At 38.8% G+C, this 17,798-nt stretch overlaps 1 protein-coding gene across 2 annotated transcripts in view; it reads right to left on the reverse strand.

Moving 5' to 3' along the window:
- The window catches only part of AP3S2 (adaptor related protein complex 3 subunit sigma 2), a 57,641-nt gene extending 40,559 nt beyond the window's left edge, over positions 1-17,082 (reverse strand). For both annotated transcript variants that reach the window (XM_072799959.1, XM_072799949.1), the window contains exons 1-3: positions 16,924-17,082; positions 12,168-12,259; positions 11,672-11,783 (exon numbers count right to left, since the gene is read on the reverse strand). In XM_072799959.1, coding sequence (XP_072656060.1) covers positions 11,672-11,783; positions 12,168-12,259; positions 16,924-16,992 — 273 coding nt within the window. In that variant the 5' untranslated portion in view covers positions 16,993-17,082. The remainder of the gene's footprint in view (positions 1-11,671; positions 11,784-12,167; positions 12,260-16,923) is intronic.
- Between the last annotated feature and the right edge of the window lie 716 nt (positions 17,083-17,798).

Consider the following 17,798-nt stretch of genomic DNA (forward strand, 5'->3'; position numbering starts at 1 on the left):
CCCATGTGACTAAAGCCAGGAAAAGCAAAGCTGTGCATAGTGGGGGACTACTATGACTCCTCAAACAGCTATGGCTCAAATGTTAGCCCAAACTAACACTTTGGCAGAGATCAGAATAATCTTATCTAGTTATTACAACCTAGTAGTTGTGAATCCAGTGAAACCAGCTGAACAGGAGGAAAAAGCAGACGCTTCAGCATGGCAAGAAAGAAGGGGACAAATCCCAGCCTCCTTAAAATATAGAATATACTGAATTTTGAAAACAACCAAAATATCAAATTTAGAAAACTAAGTGGTATTGCAAGTGAAGATGAAGATGGATATAGCTCAGCTGATGTAGAAAGTTCCAAAACTAAGCAACAGGAAGAAGTATGGTTGACTTTAGAACATGGAGATTAGAAGCGCTGACCCTCCCACACTTCCCACACAGTCAAAAATCCATCTATAACTTGATTCCCCCCAAATTTAACTACTGATAGCCTACTACTAGTAGCTGGAAGTCTTACCAATAACAAAGACAATCAACCAACATATATTGTGTATGTTATATGTATTATACACTGCATTGTTACACTAAAGTAAGCTAAAAAAATGTTATTAAGATCATAAGGAAAATATACTTACAGTAGTGCACTATAATATTTTTTTAATAAGAAAATCCATGTATAAGTGGGTCTAGCACAGTTCAAGGGTCAACTGTATTTGGAAATCTAGCTATCAGTATGAAATGGCAAGATCGTAAACCTACACATAATGCAAGGAATGGATTCAGCTTGAAAAAAAAAATCACACTTTTAAAGTCTGGACTTTACAGACTTCTTGTTCTGATGTCAGGTCCTTGTACACCAGATGGCTGGCATTCTAGCTTGCATGGGTATCATACTGACTTTAATTTATTGAAAAATAGGATTCTCACTACAAAAATAAAAAAGGTAATTGTGTGATGCAATAAGAAGTGTTAGCTAATGATACAGTGCTAACCATTTTGCAACATGTAAGTGCACTGAACCAACAGACTATATATTTTAAACTCACACAATACTATATACATGTAATACTATACATCAATTATACTCAATAAAGCTGGGGGGGGAATATAACTTTATAAAAATCTAATCAGTGACACTGGTGTTAGTGTTACAATCAGGCTAAATCTCCTTCCATTAAACTTTATGGGACAATTTTTTTACATTTTATTTTATTTTATTTATTCATGAGAGGCACAGAGAGAGAGGCAGAAGGAAAAGCAGGCTCCTTGCCCGGAGCCTGATGTGGGACTCAATCCAGGACCCCGGGATCGCAACTTGAGCCAAAGGCAGATGCTCAACCACTGAGCCATCCAAGCATCCCTACAGGACAAATTTTTTAGTTTATGAATTCTACTTTTAAAATTTATAAAAGCTGCAGGTGGGATGAAGTTTCATACATGGATTATCTGTGCCATCTTGTGTACTTTTGTATTGAACCTTTTGCAGTTATTTTTGTCTCTTGAAACATGAAACAAATGTTATGCAGATGTTCTATAAGCAATCTGGCCATTTGCTACATAATCTAGTGCAAATAAACTGGGTGGTGATAGTGATAAAAATGGTTTTCTCAGGAGAACAAATACTGTTAAAATGGCCAGACCACCCTAAGCAATTCACACATTTAATTTAATCTCCATCAGAACACCAACAGCATATTTCATGGAACTAGAACACAAACAATTGTAAAATTTGTATAGAACCACAAAAGACTCCACATAGCCAAAGCATTCCTGAAAAAGAACAAAACAGGAAGTATCACAATCCCAGATTTCAAGATACAGTACAAAGCTATAGTAATTAAAACAGTATGGTACTGGCACAAAAACAGACACATAGATCAATGGAACAGACTAGATAGCCCAGAAATAAACCCACCCACGATTATATGGTCAATTATTCTGACAAAGGAGGCAAGAATATATACAATGGAGGGCAGCCCAGGTGGCTCAGCCGTTTAACGCCGCCTTCAGCCCAGGGCATGATCCTGGAGACCTGGAATTGAGTCCCGTATCGGGCTCCCTGCATGGAGCTTGCTTCTCCCTCTGCCTGTGTCTCTGCCTCTCTCTCTCTCTCTGTGTCTCTCCTCTGTGTCTCTCATGCATAAATAAAATCTTAAAAAAAAAAAAAGAAAACTATTATTTTAAAAAGAAAAAGAATATACAATGGAAGAAAGTCTCTTTAACAAATACTATTGGGAAAACTGGACAGCTCCATGCAAAAGAATGAAACTGGGACCACTTATATCATACACAAAAATAAACTCAAAATGGATTAAAGATCTAAATTTGAGACTAGAAACCATAAAAATCCTAGAAACAGTAATCTCTCTGACACTGACCATAGCAACATTTTTCTAGAAAGGTCCCCTAAGGCAAGGGAAACAAAAGGAAAAAAACTACGGGGACTACATCACAATAAAAAGCTTCTGCACAGCAACAGAAACAGTCAACAAAGTAAAAAGACAACCTAGAAAATGGGAGAAGTTATTTGCGAATGACATATCCAATAAGGAGTAACCAAAATACAAAAAGAACTTATACAACAGCAAAAAAAATTAATAAAAATTAATAATAATCCAATTTAAAAATGGGCAGAAAACACGAATAGACATTTCTCCAAAGAAGATATACAGATGGCCAACAGGCACAGGAAAAGATGCTCAACATCACTCATCCTCAGGGAAATGCAGAAGGAGGTATCACCTACACCAGTCAGAACGGCTAGAGTCAAAAACAAAAAAACAAGAAGCTTTAGCAAGGATGTGGAGAAAGGGACCCTTGTGCATTGCTGGTGGGAATGCAAACTGGTGCAGTCACTATAGAAAATTGTATGAAGTTTCTCAAAAAATTAAGAACAGAATTACCATATGATCCAAAAATTCCACTACTGGGTATTTATCCAAACAATATGAAAACACTAATTCAAAAAGGTATATGCATTATGTACAACAGCCAAGTATGGAAGCAACCAAGGCATCCAAAGATAGATAAATAAAGATGTGGTGTGCATACACACAGAGTATTACTCAACCATAAAAAGAAAAAAAAAAAAAAAAAGAAATCTTACCATTTCCAACAACATGGATGGAGCTAGAGAGTATTATGCTAAGTGAAACAAATCAGTCCAAGAAAAACAAATATTGTATGATATCACTCATGAGGAATTTAAGAAACAAATGAACAACAAAAAAAGAAACCAAAAAACTAACTCTTAAATACAGAATAAACTGGTTGGTTACCAGAAGAGAGGTGGAAGGGGGGTTGGGTAAACTGGTGAAGGGGATTAAGAGTATACTTAGAGGGGCACCTGGGTGGCTCAGTGGTTGAGCGCCTGCCTTTGGCTCAGGTCATGATCCTGGGGTCCTGGGATCGAGTCCCGCATCAGGTTCCCCACAGAGAGCCTGCTTCTTCCCCTATGTCTCTGCCTTTCTCTGTGTCTCTCATGAATAAATATAAAGTCTTAAAAAAAAAAAAAAAAAGAGTACACTTAGAGTGACAAACACTGAGTAATGCACAGAACTGCTGAATCACTATATTGTATACCTGAAGCTAATATAACACTGTATGTTAACTACACTGGAAATTTTTTTTAAATGAAAGAAAAGAGCTGAAGAATAAGGAGAACAAATAAGAGTTGTCTTTATATGTCATCAATCAAGTTTACGGAGTCTAAAAATATATATACATATATATATTTGAAGAAATTTTTAAAAATAGTTTTCTCAAAAGAAAAATAAAGGAACTGCAATATTGGAAAACCTTTTTATAGCTTGGAATTATCAGGAAAAATATCAACCGGCATAACTACCTAAAGTTAAAAGACCAATGGCTATGAGAAAATATTTGCAGCAAGTTTAACAGAAAAAGGATTGATATCCGAAAGTTAAGAAAAAATGCAACACTTACAAATGAATAAAACAAATGGCCATGAGAAAAGTGAACAAACGCTATGGTCAGATATTTTCAAATATAAATGACCAATAAACACTGAGAGCCATGAGGTTCATCAATATTCAAGAAAGCTAGGGAAAACAATGAATTTCTCTGTTTTCACCCATAAGATTTGCAAACATTTGGAAATAGTCTTCATATTGAAAGTTGGTGAAGTTATGGGGAAACAGGCCTTTTTCGGGGAAACAATCTGGTAATACCTATCAATTTAAAAAATACACATCCTTTAATCAAAGCAGCAATTCCAATGTTAGGAATCTATCCCAAAGAAACTATCACATGGGCATACAGATACATGTGCAAGGGTAGTAGTACTCAGTGCTGTTTGAAACAGATGCTGGAAAAAAAAAAAAAAAAACATATACTGGGTGCCGCATAAAAGATTATGGCAGACTCATTTATATTATTATAATTCATTTATATAATGTAATATATATATTATAATATATATAATATAATAAACTTTATTATAAAATCATGCACTAATAAAAAGTATATATGAAATGGAAAAAGCTCCAAGACTTATTATTAAGTGATAAAAAGCAAGTTACAGAACTAATATTGTGTGACTATTTTTTATTTTACAAAGTTAATGTGTATAACACGTGTGTGTACATGCATTGAGACTTAATAGGGGCTACCTCTAGAGAGGGGAGTGCTGTATGAGAGAGAAGGGATGAATGCCAAGGGAAGGACTTCTCCATTATACTTAATAAACTATTTGAATTTTTTATAAAAAGAATATATTGATGTAGTATTTGTAGGATTTTTAAAAATATTTTTTCTACTTATATAATTTTAAAAACCCAAAACAATAACCTTGAAATTCCAGGAATAGGCCTAAATCTATATAGAAATTTTAAGTTTAAGCTAGGGGTAGCAAAATGACAGGAAGCTGAATAATTTGGAGAAACTGGATAATGATATGGAAAAGAAGAAAGTTCCATATCTCAACATATATTGAAATAAATCTTGTGTTAAAAAGATTTAAATCTTTGTGCTAAAAAGCTTAATAACATATATACTTTTTAATTGGAAACAATGGTGATAGGAAGATAAACTTATGATTAGCGACTTATGATTAGCGAAGAAGAGGAGATAAGTATAGAGTTTCAATGGAGAGTGAACAGTTTAACAGAGTTAAAGGGAAAGTTGTATAATGATATGAAACATTTGTGAAGTTTTCATTCATTGTGAATGAAAACTTAATATCTTAAAATTTCAGAATAAACCATAAGATATTAGGACTTTATGTGAAAAGAAACAAGACTTTAATAGAGGATCTGAAAGAAGAAATGAATAAATGGAAAGAAATGTTATTTTTAATTCCTTTCTAAGTATAAATCCAACAGAGACTTCTGGGACTACTGCAAATTATTCAAGAATGTATACAGCTGGATAAATGGTTATAAATATCAGAGAATATATTGAAAAAGAACTGCATCTGGGGGAATAACTGATCTTACTAAGTATATGAACCTACATTAACAACAATAAATAAACAGCATGAAACTCATGCAGAAAGAGAAACAATTCTGGAACAAAATGATAAATAAAAACTAAATCTCACTAAGTATAATGTTTATTTAACCAACATTTAGTTGAGTGGTTACTACGTGCTAGACACAGATCATTCTACTCTACTGAGGGGCTGCCTCAGCCAACAAGTTATGTTCTCGTCAGGCTTATGTTCTTGGTGTGGAAAGAACAAGATATGAACAAGATCTTTTCTACTGTCATAAGTGCTCTAAAGGAAACGAGCAGCATGATGGGGTGGGAGTTACTTCAGACAAGCCTTCATGAAAGTCTTAGAGGATCAATGCTTGAGCAAAGTCATGAATAATGAAGCCAGTCATTTGAAGAGCAAAAGAGGAAAAGAACTCAAGCGAGAGCATTCTAATGGACAGAACAAGTGCAAAGGCCCTGAAGCAAAAATGTACTGTGTCTGAGGAACAGAAAGAAGGCAGAAATGGCTAGAATATCCTGAAGGTGTGCATGAATATGATGACTTCAAACAGAGAAAAACAAAGGAGCTAGATCATGACCGCCTTGTAGGCTGACAGGGAGTTTGGATTCTACTCTAAATCTTATAAATTAAGGTTTCTTCAACATGGGAAGTAAAATGGATTATTTACATTTTAATATAGTAGTTTAGAAAAAAGTTTTAAGATAAACTCAAAAATATACAGAGAATTACTTTTCATTGATTATAAGAGAAAACACTATTTTTGTGGTAAGAAAAAAAATGCTACCAATCTAAGGTGTCATTTATTGTAATATATCCTGATGTACGAGTTACTAAAGTGTGGGAAAATAAGTGTGTATCATAGAATAGATGAAATATGAAACTATAAATCAGGATCTAGGCTTTACTGGACAAGCGGTTCAATTATATTATAAAAGGTCTATCTGAAAATAACTGTAAATTTACACATGGAAAAAGTAGGCATGATTAATATGTAAAAATTCAGATATTTGAGGCACCACTCTACCTTTGAGTAGAGACTAAAAAGGACATATTTCAATGTTGGAAGTAGGAAGAAACATGAACTCAAACAGTCCTGGAGTCATTGTACATTAATATAGCTTTCCTGAGTATCTATCTTGCTACAGGCATTATAATTAGAAATATTCATCTCTTTGACTCAGGAATTCTGTTTTCAGCAGGATGTGAATAGACCTGTCTGCATAAAGACATACAATAGTTTTATTTGTGTTAAAAAGAAAAAGGAAAATGGAAATAATCTAATATCTCTTCTACTTCTCTGCTGCCTGAATCAGCTGATGACACACATTTTTTACCTTCACTGAAATGTGCTTTGACTTACTCTTGAAAACCTTGAGTATGGGGGCCCCTGGGTGACTCAGTCAGTTGAGCGTCTTCCTTCGGCTCAGGTCATGATCTCTAGGTCCTGGGATACAGCCCCGCAATGGGCTCCCTACTCTGTGGGGAGTCTGAATCTCCCTCTGCCCCTGCTCCTATGCTTGTTCATTTCTTTCTTTCTTTCTTTCTTTCTCTTTCTTTCTTTCTTTCTTTCTTTCTTTCTTTCTTTCTTTCTTTCTTTCTTTTTCTTTCTTTCTTTCTTTCTCTCTCTCTCTCCCCTTCTCAAATAAATAAATAAAATCATAAAAAAAAGAAAAGAAAGAAAAGAAAAGAGAAGAGAAGGGAAGGGAGGAAGGGAGGAAGGAAGAAAAGAAAGAAAAAGGAAAGGAAAGAAAGAAAAGAAAAGAAAGAAAAAGAAAAGAAAGAAAGAAAAAACAAACCAGGGGTATGGTCAGGACAAGCTGAGAGACAGTGTGGAGTGGTCCATTCCTCCCGGCCATGTTTCTGCTAGACAGCCAGAGCCTGATGCCTTGCCTATGGCAAGCTATATCTCCAGATGCACTCACACGACTTTGCCCTCAGATGTACCCAGAAGGAGCTTAGGTACACTCTCAGGGATGCTGAAGCCAGACCATGATCCAGATGCACTGTTCAACTTATCTTCTGTTGGGAGCCTTCATCTAAAAGTGGCAAGTTACCCTTACCTTACACAGCTAAATTTTGTGCCTGCCACTCAGATTTTCCAAACTAAGATAAATAACCATTAGGGAATGTACATCACATGGTAAAACCATAAAGAGAAGCAAAGGGATGACCAACACAAAAGTCTGAGGAGGGATGCAATGAATGAGTGGATGGAAGTAAGAAAGAGTATACAGGAGCTTTGATTTATGGAACTAGCAATGTACTGTTTCTTAATCTGGGTGATAGTTTCATTTTACTGGCATTCTTGAAACTATATTGGCATGTTTAGCATATCTTTTTTGTGAATTTATCAGGAAGAATGAATGGCCAAGAAATGCAAAGGTATGTTTTGAGGGAAAAGTTCAGTTAATGCAGGATTAGCTTTACGTGGCTTGCAGATGAAATTATTACATACCTAAGAAATCCAAAATAATCACTCAGAAGCCATTAGAGCTAATAATAAAGTTCAGTACGGGGACAAGTTTAACAAGCTTAAAAGAAAAATTTTAAACCACATAAATGTGTTATTTCTTCAACAATAAACAGTTTATAATAAACAAACATGCACTATATAATCAAATAAAAATGCTTTCTATTCCAATTCGAGAGCATTTCAGGGATATAATTTGGAAAATCATTTCTCTCTGATTCAACTCTGTCAGTCTCCACTATCTTTCTTACTGCTGTTAATAGATTCTAAGAACTTTCCTCTTGTTAAACTGGCTTGTATCCTTGGGATAAAGACAATTTGGACACAATGAATCATTCTTTTAGTATGCAGTATTCCCAAGAATACTTTCAGAACTAGAAAAGAACAACTAGTATACTTGTAAATTGAAACACAGAGGAGCCAAAGCATAAAACAAGAACCCTACAGCCAAAAATGCATAAATGATTTAAGGCCACACTGCTTATTAATAGGGCAGATAGAAACAAGAGTTAGGTCTCCTGACTCCTTGCTACAAATGACTATTGGCTAAAATCTTCTTTAAATAATTGCGTACCAAAACTAATATGCAATATTTGAGTAACATTTTTTTTTGAGAGGCTTTTGGATACTAACCATTTACACTGTAAAATATGCTTAAGTAGTCTGATTTTTTAATTCTCAGTTTAGGAAATACCTTATACAATGGAGGTTTTATTGTACTTCAACATTAAAAAAAATTCTACCTCATCTATTATGGAGTCAGTTTTTTTTTAATCCTTTCTTATTTCATCCTGATACTGGATTAAGTGCCTTGTTGATCTAATTTGGGTACTTACGTTTTGAACTCAGCTATTTCAAATACATTAGTAATACAACTATGTATATCATCCTCTAAAAACATGGTGATGTTTTCTGACTTTTATCCTCAAAACATTAGGCCAACTATTTATTGATTTTTTCTTTTTTTAAAAAAAGGATTTTATTTATTCATGAGAGACACACACAGAGAGAGAGAGAGAGAGGCAGAGACACAGGCAGAGGGAGAAGCAGGCTCCACGCAGGGAGCCCAATGTGGGACTTGATCCCGGGACCCCAGGATCACGCCCTGGGCCGAAGGCAGGAGCTAAACCGCTAAGCCACTCAGGCATCCCAATTTTATTGTCTTTTCAAAGACAAACCCGGGTTCCTATTATTTTCACCTTTTACATATCTATCTTCCCAAATCCAATGCACACTATTTAATAAATGCCCATTCCACTGTAGGGAGTGCATTTCCTCCAACAATTGCATCTTAGTTTTAAAAATATATTATCATTTCCTTTTTTATGTATTTCCTTTTTCTTCTAATACACTTATTACATGCACATTTCTATAGCATTCTACAGTTTATAATACTATAAAATACATTGTCACAATTGAATCCTAGAACCTATTACTTCTATATTCAGATGGTAGATCCAGGACTCAAATGCAGGTTTTCTGATTCTAGATCTTAAGCTCTTTCTTTTATGCCACACTGACTCTCAATGTTCAATCTGACTCAGGTGTTTTAAGAAAGCCTTTTAGGGGGCAGCCCCGGTGGCTTAGCAGTTTAGCGCCACCTTCAGCCCAGGGTGTGATCCTGGAGACCCAGGATCGAGTCCCACGTCGGGCTCCCAGCATAGAGCCTGCTTCTCTCTCTCTCTCAGTATCTCTAATAAATAAATAAAAAATATTAAAAATAAAAAAAGAAAAGAAAAGAAAAGAAAGCTTTTTAGGGATGTCTGGGTGGCTCAGAGGTTGGGCATCTGCCTTTGGCTAGGGCATGATCCCAGTTTGAGGGTCGGGTCCCACATTGGGGTCCCCGTGAGGAGCCTGCTTCTCCCTCTGCCTGTGTTTCTGCCTCTCTGTGTCTTTCATGAATAAATAAAATATTTTTTAAAATCTTTTTAAATCATCTTAGAGATACTCTTTTTTAGATAATTTGTACTGTTATATACTGTATGCGAATATAAGCATGATTTTAAATTAATCATCTTAAAATGATTTTCTGAATGTAAAATTTATATTTTTGTAGCTAGTTTTCTATAATTGTTAATTAGATTTTAATGCAAGCTTCTATTTCAGTGCTTTCTACTTAAGAAACTTAAGTCACTTAAAGGAAGCCTGCCTAAAATTTCATGTATAAAATGATGGAATAGGGGCACCTGGCTGACTTACTGATACAGTATGTGACTCTTGCTCTCAGGGTTCTGAGTTTGAGCCCTACACTGGATGCAGAAATTACTTAAAAAAAAAAAAAAAAAAAAAATTCCAGGAGCACCTGGTTGCCTCAGTCAGGTTAAGTGTCTGCCTTGGGCTTGAGTCATGATCCTAGGTTCCTAGGATCTAGCCCTGCATCAGACTCCCTGCTTGGTGGGGTGTCTGCTTCTCTCTCTGCCTCTCCCCCTGCTGATGCTTGCTTTCTCTCTCCATCTCTCGCAAATAAATTAATAAACAAACATGTAAATAAATAAAATCTTTTAAAAAATCTGTAAGCCATTTTCAAAAATCCTAAAGAAATCATGTTTACCTATGTCAAGATTGCACAGACTAACTAAAACATCAAGTCTCTTTGTCTTAGGCTAGAATTACAAGTGAAAATAAAAAGTATGAATTCTTAAATGTCAATCGGTTTGACAGTTGAAAAAAATTTCAAAAGATGATATGATACTATAATTTATAATAAGAAAATATTTGGGGGCAGCCCGGGTGGCTCAGCGGTTTAGTGCTGCCATCAACCCAGGGCCTGATCCTGGAGACCCAAGATCGAGTCCCATGTCAGGCTCCCTATACGGAGCCGGCTTCTCCCTCTGCCTGTGTCTCTCTCTCTGTGTCTCTCTCTCTGTGTCACTCATGAATAAATAAATAAAATCTTTAAAAAAAAAAAAAAAGAAAAGAAAATATTTGGTATTCATCTCTGTTTCTGGCATAGAGCTCTTAAATGATAAAGATGTCCTGTTTATGTTAATAAGATGATTTTTAGAAAGCACCTAACAATGGAGGCTGGTAGTCAGAGAACCAACCATACAATTAGAGGATTGGAACTTTCAGTCCCACCCTCAATCTCCAGAGAAATCCAACAGGACATTGTTTTGAGAGCTTCCGGGTTGGTGGACTTTGGAGAGTGGCCTGACTGGAAAGGGCATGTCCTTTCCTCACTTCCCCATTCTTTGCCCTGTAAATCTCTTCCATCTGGCTATTCCTGAGTTATATCCTTTTATAGTAAGCTGGTAATCTAGTAAGCAACATGTTCCTCTCAAGAGTTCTATGAGCCACTCTAGCAAATCAAACCCAAGGAGGAAGTCATGGGAACCTCCCTGATCTATAGCCAGTCAGAAGCACAGGTGATACCACCCTGGAGTTGTGATTGGTATCTATCTCCAGGTAGATAGTGTCAGAATTGAGTTAAATTTGTGGGACACCTAGTCACTGCCCACAGAGAACTGAGTTAACTGCTAGGTGGTGGTGGAGGGGGAAGCACACACATTGGAATTGGTGTCAGAATTGTACATGAAAACCAAAGGCAGTGAGAGGGCTCAGTAGAAACCAATGAGTCCAAAAGCTCTAGTTTTTAAGGGTTGCTAGGAGCTTTCTTACAGCACCATATGGTGGACATCTGGCAATTCTTACCAGCATCAATAAAGAGACTGACAAAAAGATCTACAGGATGGTTACTCAAAAATCCAGTGCAAATTCTCATTAGTGGCTGCCATCATTAGCTGACTACACATACCTGGATGAGGTCCAAGATTCCAAGTTCACTCTCTGATGAATCCACACAAAACACAAAGTAGAGTGTAGCATAGTGCCGATAAATCAATTTGTAGTCAGAGCCACCAATCAAACTGTGGAAGATGGGAAATGTTTAAATGGCTGTATCTTAAATGTATCGAAGAAAACTCCATGCCAAAGAATGAGAATAGGCGCAACAGAAAGGGGAAGACAGGCAAACAACAGGCCATTTCTACCAGGGGAACAGCAACCAGGTTTGGCAGAGGTACCTAAAACCACTTTACCTCACTTTTTCTTCTACCATCTTCCCGGAAACCAAACATCTAAATGAGTAACATCTGAAGCACAATCATTCAACAGCTTCCCAAACAGAACTGGGTCTCTTCCTGGGCAGCTCAGGTACCCACCTGACACTTGAGTACCACTTGAAGAGGCAACAGTGATGAAGAACACCCAACAGTAGATACACGGATAGAAAACTGAAGCCCATTATTTACCTTCCACCTTCCAAGAAGTTACAAATGTTGTCATCTCGCTTGAGAACTAGATGGAAGGTCTCTCGAACAATCTGTTGTTGAATTTCTTCTGGCTATGGAATAAAAGAAAGTGAATCAGTGGGGATGTCTGAAAAACTACATTCCATGGATGAACAGGGAGAGAAGTGCTTCTAAGCAGGAACGATCTAAAGATTTGGTACCAGTTTCCAGAAAAAATAAAAGGGGAATCTATGGAAAATGGTAAGACTCAGTTACAGGAATTAAGCTAGGGCACATTTATCTGGACATCAAGTCACTAACCATTACTGTCCTGAGAGGTAAAGCGACACTTCCTTATGGTTAATAACCAAGGAAAGGAGCAGGGTGCCTGAGTAGCTCAATTGGTTTAGCATCCGACTGGGTTTCGGCTCAGGTCATGATCTCAGGGTTGTGAGATGGAGTACCACCTCAGTCTCCATGCTTAGCGAAGAGTCTGCTTGAGATTCTCTCTCCCCTTCTCCCTCAGTCCCTCCTCCCACTCATACTCTCTTTCTAAAATAAATAAAATCTTAAAAAAAAAAAAAAAAAGAAACAAGGGAAGGAGAACTAATAAACTCTCATAAAAGACCAAAGAATAACTAGAAGATCCAGTCCTGGAGTATTTTGCCTTCCCCTAGAATATATCTACACCAGGGCAAATAACAAATGTCAATAGGTCTAACCTTTCAGGGAGGTCAAGATTTAATTGTGTAACCATGTTTTTAAAACCTGAATTTTCCATCTTTTGTACTGGTAAAATATGGTATTACATATAAGATGGGGTATTTACTCACCAACAAAGTATTATTGACAGAAAAAAATTCTATTTACAGATTAGAATTTTAAGTTATACTTTTCTTCACTACCATACACAAGAAAGCTCAACTGTAATGATACCTCTTGATAACTCATACTGATTTCTGTCTATACAGAGGAGGTTCATAGTAAATATGGTTTAAAAAAAAAAAAAAAGGACGATGGGGGGGCACCTGGGTGGCTCAGTCACCCAACTCTTGTTTTCAGCTCAAGTTACGATCTCAGAGTCGTGAGATTGGGCCCTGCCATGGGTTGTGCACTCAGAAGGGAATCTGCTTGAGATTCTCTCTCTGCCCCTCCCCCTGCTCTCTCTCAAATAAATAAATAAATCTTAAAAAAAATAAAAGGATGATGGAAGAAATACACTGATCATTAAGACAAAAGCAATTAAAAGCTCTAGACCAATGCCCTTACATTTCAATATGCAACGAATCACCTGGGAATGTTATTAAAATATAGGTTCTGATTTAGTAGGTTTGGGGTATATTCTAAGATTGCATTTCTTTTTATTTTTTTTATTTTTTCTATTTTATGATAGTCACAAAGAGAGAGAGAGAGACAGAGGCAGAGACATAGGCAGAGGGAGAAGCAGGCTCCATGCACCAGGAGCCCGACGTGGGATTCGATCCGGGGTCTCCAGGATCGCGCCCTGGGCCAAAGGCAGGCGCTAAACCGCTGCGCCACCCAGGGATCCCTAAGATTGCATTTCTAACAAGCGTCCAGGTAATACCAATGCTGGTACCAATGCTGCTGGTCTGGGTATACATTTTGAGTACCAAAGCTTAAGAAAACCTTCAGATTGGACTTGCCCTAAGAGTCAGAAAATAGACTCAAGTAATGTTAATCCCTTCTTTCTAAAGCATTGAATTTAAGTTTGAATTTAAGCACTGCCTTAAGTTTGAAAGGTTATTTAATAGACTGAAAAAAAAAAAACCAGGGAAAATGTCATTGTGGAGAAATTACATTTCATAATTTTGACTTAACATGGATAAACAATGGCTCAGTATTTACTGAATGAATGAAAACCTGCTAATCACTATTCGCTTTAAGTTTGAGTCAATCAGTCACTGTTTTCCGGGTTTCCATTTAAAGTCACAAAGCTAACTGACGCCAGGATACTGTAAAGGATTAACTCTGTGTACTTGGAAGTACAAAACATGCTAAAATATCAGCACTTTTTTTAACCTGACAAAAACATCTTTCAAACTAAAGCCATTTATCTGACCCTAGGAGGAGGTTGCAGCAGAGAAGTGCTATGAAATGGTGAAGCTAACTAATTTCTAATTTCAACAGAAAAGTGAACTAACACTTGCTTAGATATCTCAAAGACTTTTAACAACCCCTTATATCTCTTAGTTCTCTGCAATTTTCAAGGTAACTTTCACTTACAAGCTAATGTGGTTCTTATAAAAATCCTATGTCCTCCAAAGAAAGTTTACCAATGGCCAATAAGGACATGCAGAGTTGCTCAACATCATTAGTCATTAGGGAAACAAATTAAAACCATAATGAGAATCCACTTTATACCCATTAAAGTGTTTCTTATCAGAAAGATAGTAACAAATGTTGATAGGGAAGTGGAGAAATTGGAACTCCTATACATTGCTGAAGGGTACATAAATCAGTACAGCCACTTTGGAAAAACAGTTGGACAATTTCTCAAAATGTTCACCAGAGTTACTATACGACCCAGCAATTTTAGTGCTAGGTTTATAACCTAGAAAAATGAAAACAGGGGATCTCTGGGTGGCTCAGTGGTTTAGTGCTTGCCTTTGGCCCAGGGTGTGATCCTGGAGACCAGGGATCAAGTCCCACATCAGGCTCCCTGCATGGAGCCTGCTTCTCCCTCTCTCCCTCTCCCTCTCTCTCTCTCATGAATAAATAAATAAAATCTTAAAAAAAAAAGAAAAATGAAAACATATGTGCACATAAAAACTTGTACATGAATGTTCACAGCAGCATCATTCACAAGAGCCATAGGTAGAAACATCAACTGATGGACATCAAAATGTGGTATATCCATACAACAGAATATAATTTGGCAATAAAAAGGAATGAAAAAAAAAAAGAAAAAAAAAAAGGAATGAAGAACTAATACACGCTACAAGCCGGATTAACCTTAAAAACATACTGAGCAAAGAAGCCAATCATAAAAGACCACATATTGAATACCATTTATATGAAATGTCCAGAACAGGCAAATTTAGAGACAGAAAGTAGAAAGCAGACTAGTGGTTGTCTAGAACTGAGGGAGTTAAGAGGAAATAGGGAATGATTCCTAATGGGTATGGGCTTCTTTTTGGGGAATTGGAAATGTCCTAAAATGGACTGTGGTGATGGTTCCACAACTTTGTGAATATACTAAAATCCACTTTTTAAAAAGATTTTACTTATTTAAGAGAGAAAGGGAGAGAATAGTGGGAGAGTGAGAGAAAGAAGCAGATGCCCTGCTGAGCAGGGAGCTGGATGTGGGACTCGATCCTAGGACCCTGGGATCGTGACCTGCGCTGAAAGCAGATACTTCACCCAGTGAGCCACTCAGGCACCCCTGAACTGTATATTTTAAATGGTTGAACTATAGGGACGCCTGAGTGGCTTAGTCAGGTCATGACTGCTGGGTCCTGGGATCCAGCCGCATGTGGGGCTCTGTGCTCAGCCTGGAGCCTGACTCTCCCTCTGTTTGTCCCCCCTTGATTGCTCTAAGTAAATAAAATCTTAATAAAGTAGTAAGAATGAAAAGTAAATTTTAAAAAGTAAGTGAGCTATACATATGTGATTTATTTCTCAGTAATGCCCAAAGGTGGAAAAAGAAACACGCACAAAAACGCGAAGACAAATTGAATGGTTGTATTGAATGTCCATAGTTTTATCTCAAAAGCATTTAATAAAATGTCATCTAGCTTTAAAAATTCTATGAAGGGGCACCTGCGTGGTTCAGTGGTTGAGCCTCTGCCTTTGGCTCAGGGCAGGATCACCAGGATCCTGGGATCCAGTCTGGAATCAGGCTCTTCACAGGGAGCCTGCTTCTCCCTCTGCCTGTGTCTCTGCCTCTCTGTGTCTCTCGTGAATACATAAATAAAATCTTTTTTAAAAATTAAAAAAATAAAAATTCTATGAAAAAGGTTAAAATTATTTTGTTCATTTCTATTTGACAAAAAAAAAAAAGAAAGAAAGAAAGAAAAGAAACACGGAATCAACAGAGACAAAAAAAAAAAAAAAAAAGATGAGCTGATGCCTGAACAGTTTTCTGACTCTACCCTCTTCCTTTCACCAATTATGCCTGTAACACTGTGCAACCTTGTCACGAAGAAATCCAACACCAAAGGGCGGGAGGCAAATAATGACATTTGTGTTTTCCCAGAAGTTGTTTTTTTTTTTCTTTTTTTTTTCTTTTTTTAGGAAAACTCAAGTTTCCATTTATCAACTATTGAGCCCTCACGCGGCAGCATTTATAATTTCTCATCACTTCCCACTTTTAAGCAGACTTTCTTCAACTCTACAGGAGGAAGGGGGCAGCCAGTCCCTGGGCGGTCCTAGCCAGCACTGAAGCAAAATAAGCGCAGACCTTTTGGCTCAAGCAGAAACTCTTAAGCTGGTGTATTTCTTCCTGCTCCTACAACCGCGCTTGGGGACCAAGGAGATGAAAGGGACTTCCACCAGGCGAGAGCTCGGTGGGGCACACCCCCGCCGTCGTTCAGCGCGCCCTGAGACCTCAGGGGAAGTGTCACACGTAGCCGAGAGATGCGAGGGTCCAGGGAGGGGTGAGGGACCGCGAGGGTGGACAGACCGCCAGACAGCGCCCGCGTCCCTCCGGGAGCGCGGAGAGGGAGAGTCACGCCCCGGGCCGGAGCCGGCAGGGGAGCGAGGGGTGGGGACTACACGGGCGCGCCGAAGGGACGGGAGGAAGCTAGGCCGCACTCACGAAACGCTGGTAGAAGCGGACCAGCCGCGGCTTCCCGTGGTTGTTGAACACCAGAATCGCTTGAATCATCTTTGCGGGCCACGTTTCTTCAAGCGCCGGCGGCTCCCACAAAGCATCTCCTTCCGTCACAACACGGCCACTTCCGCTTGGTGCGCGGCGGCGCGGGGCCCGCGGAAACGTGCGCCCGCGCCCAAGGGTCCGGCTTCCCTGCGCCCCGAGGAGGAAGCTCCAGGTGGGGCGGCGAGGAGCGCGGCGAGGGGCTCGGCGAGGGCCGGGCCGGCGCGGACCGCGGGGCTGGGCCGGGTCGTCCCCTCGGCTAGCAGCGGCTCGCCCGTCAAGGTCTGGCCGGGGCGCGCGCCGGGATGGGCCGCCGGCCGCAGAGCCCCGGGCGGAGCACGTCAGAAGAGCGGATGCCGGAGCCGAGGCTCCGAGAACGGCCGCGCTCCCGGTCCCCGCGAAAACCTACGGTGCTGCCTTCACCGTGACCCCCGCGGGGCGGCTCGCCGCGCCACTGCCCGCCGGGGGGACGTTTGCTTCTTTGCCGCTCTTCCGTGTTGCACGCAGGGCTGCGGTGCATCGGACAGGTGCCTGCTCGTGCAAAGGGGCCGTTTCTCCGAGGTCGGCAGTGAATGGGCCAATTCAGGGATCTTCAGTAAATCCGTGCGGCGACCCCAAATTGGTAGATTTTGCTTCTCCTTTGAGTGACTCAGTGGGGGAGACGGGGAGCAGGTCCCTATCGCACTTAGAGCGACAAATTAGCATCACCCCGTCCAGAGGACAGGCAGTGGGCATCCAAAGCCTTTAAAATGTATAGAACATTAGGCCCAGCGATTTCCAGTTTTAGAATTTCTAATAAAAAGATTGTGGACGTGGGG

This window comes from Canis lupus, chromosome 2 (genome assembly GCF_048164855.1).
Source record: "Canis lupus baileyi chromosome 2, mCanLup2.hap1, whole genome shotgun sequence".
Classification (NCBI taxonomy): domain Eukaryota; kingdom Metazoa; phylum Chordata; class Mammalia; order Carnivora; family Canidae; genus Canis; species Canis lupus.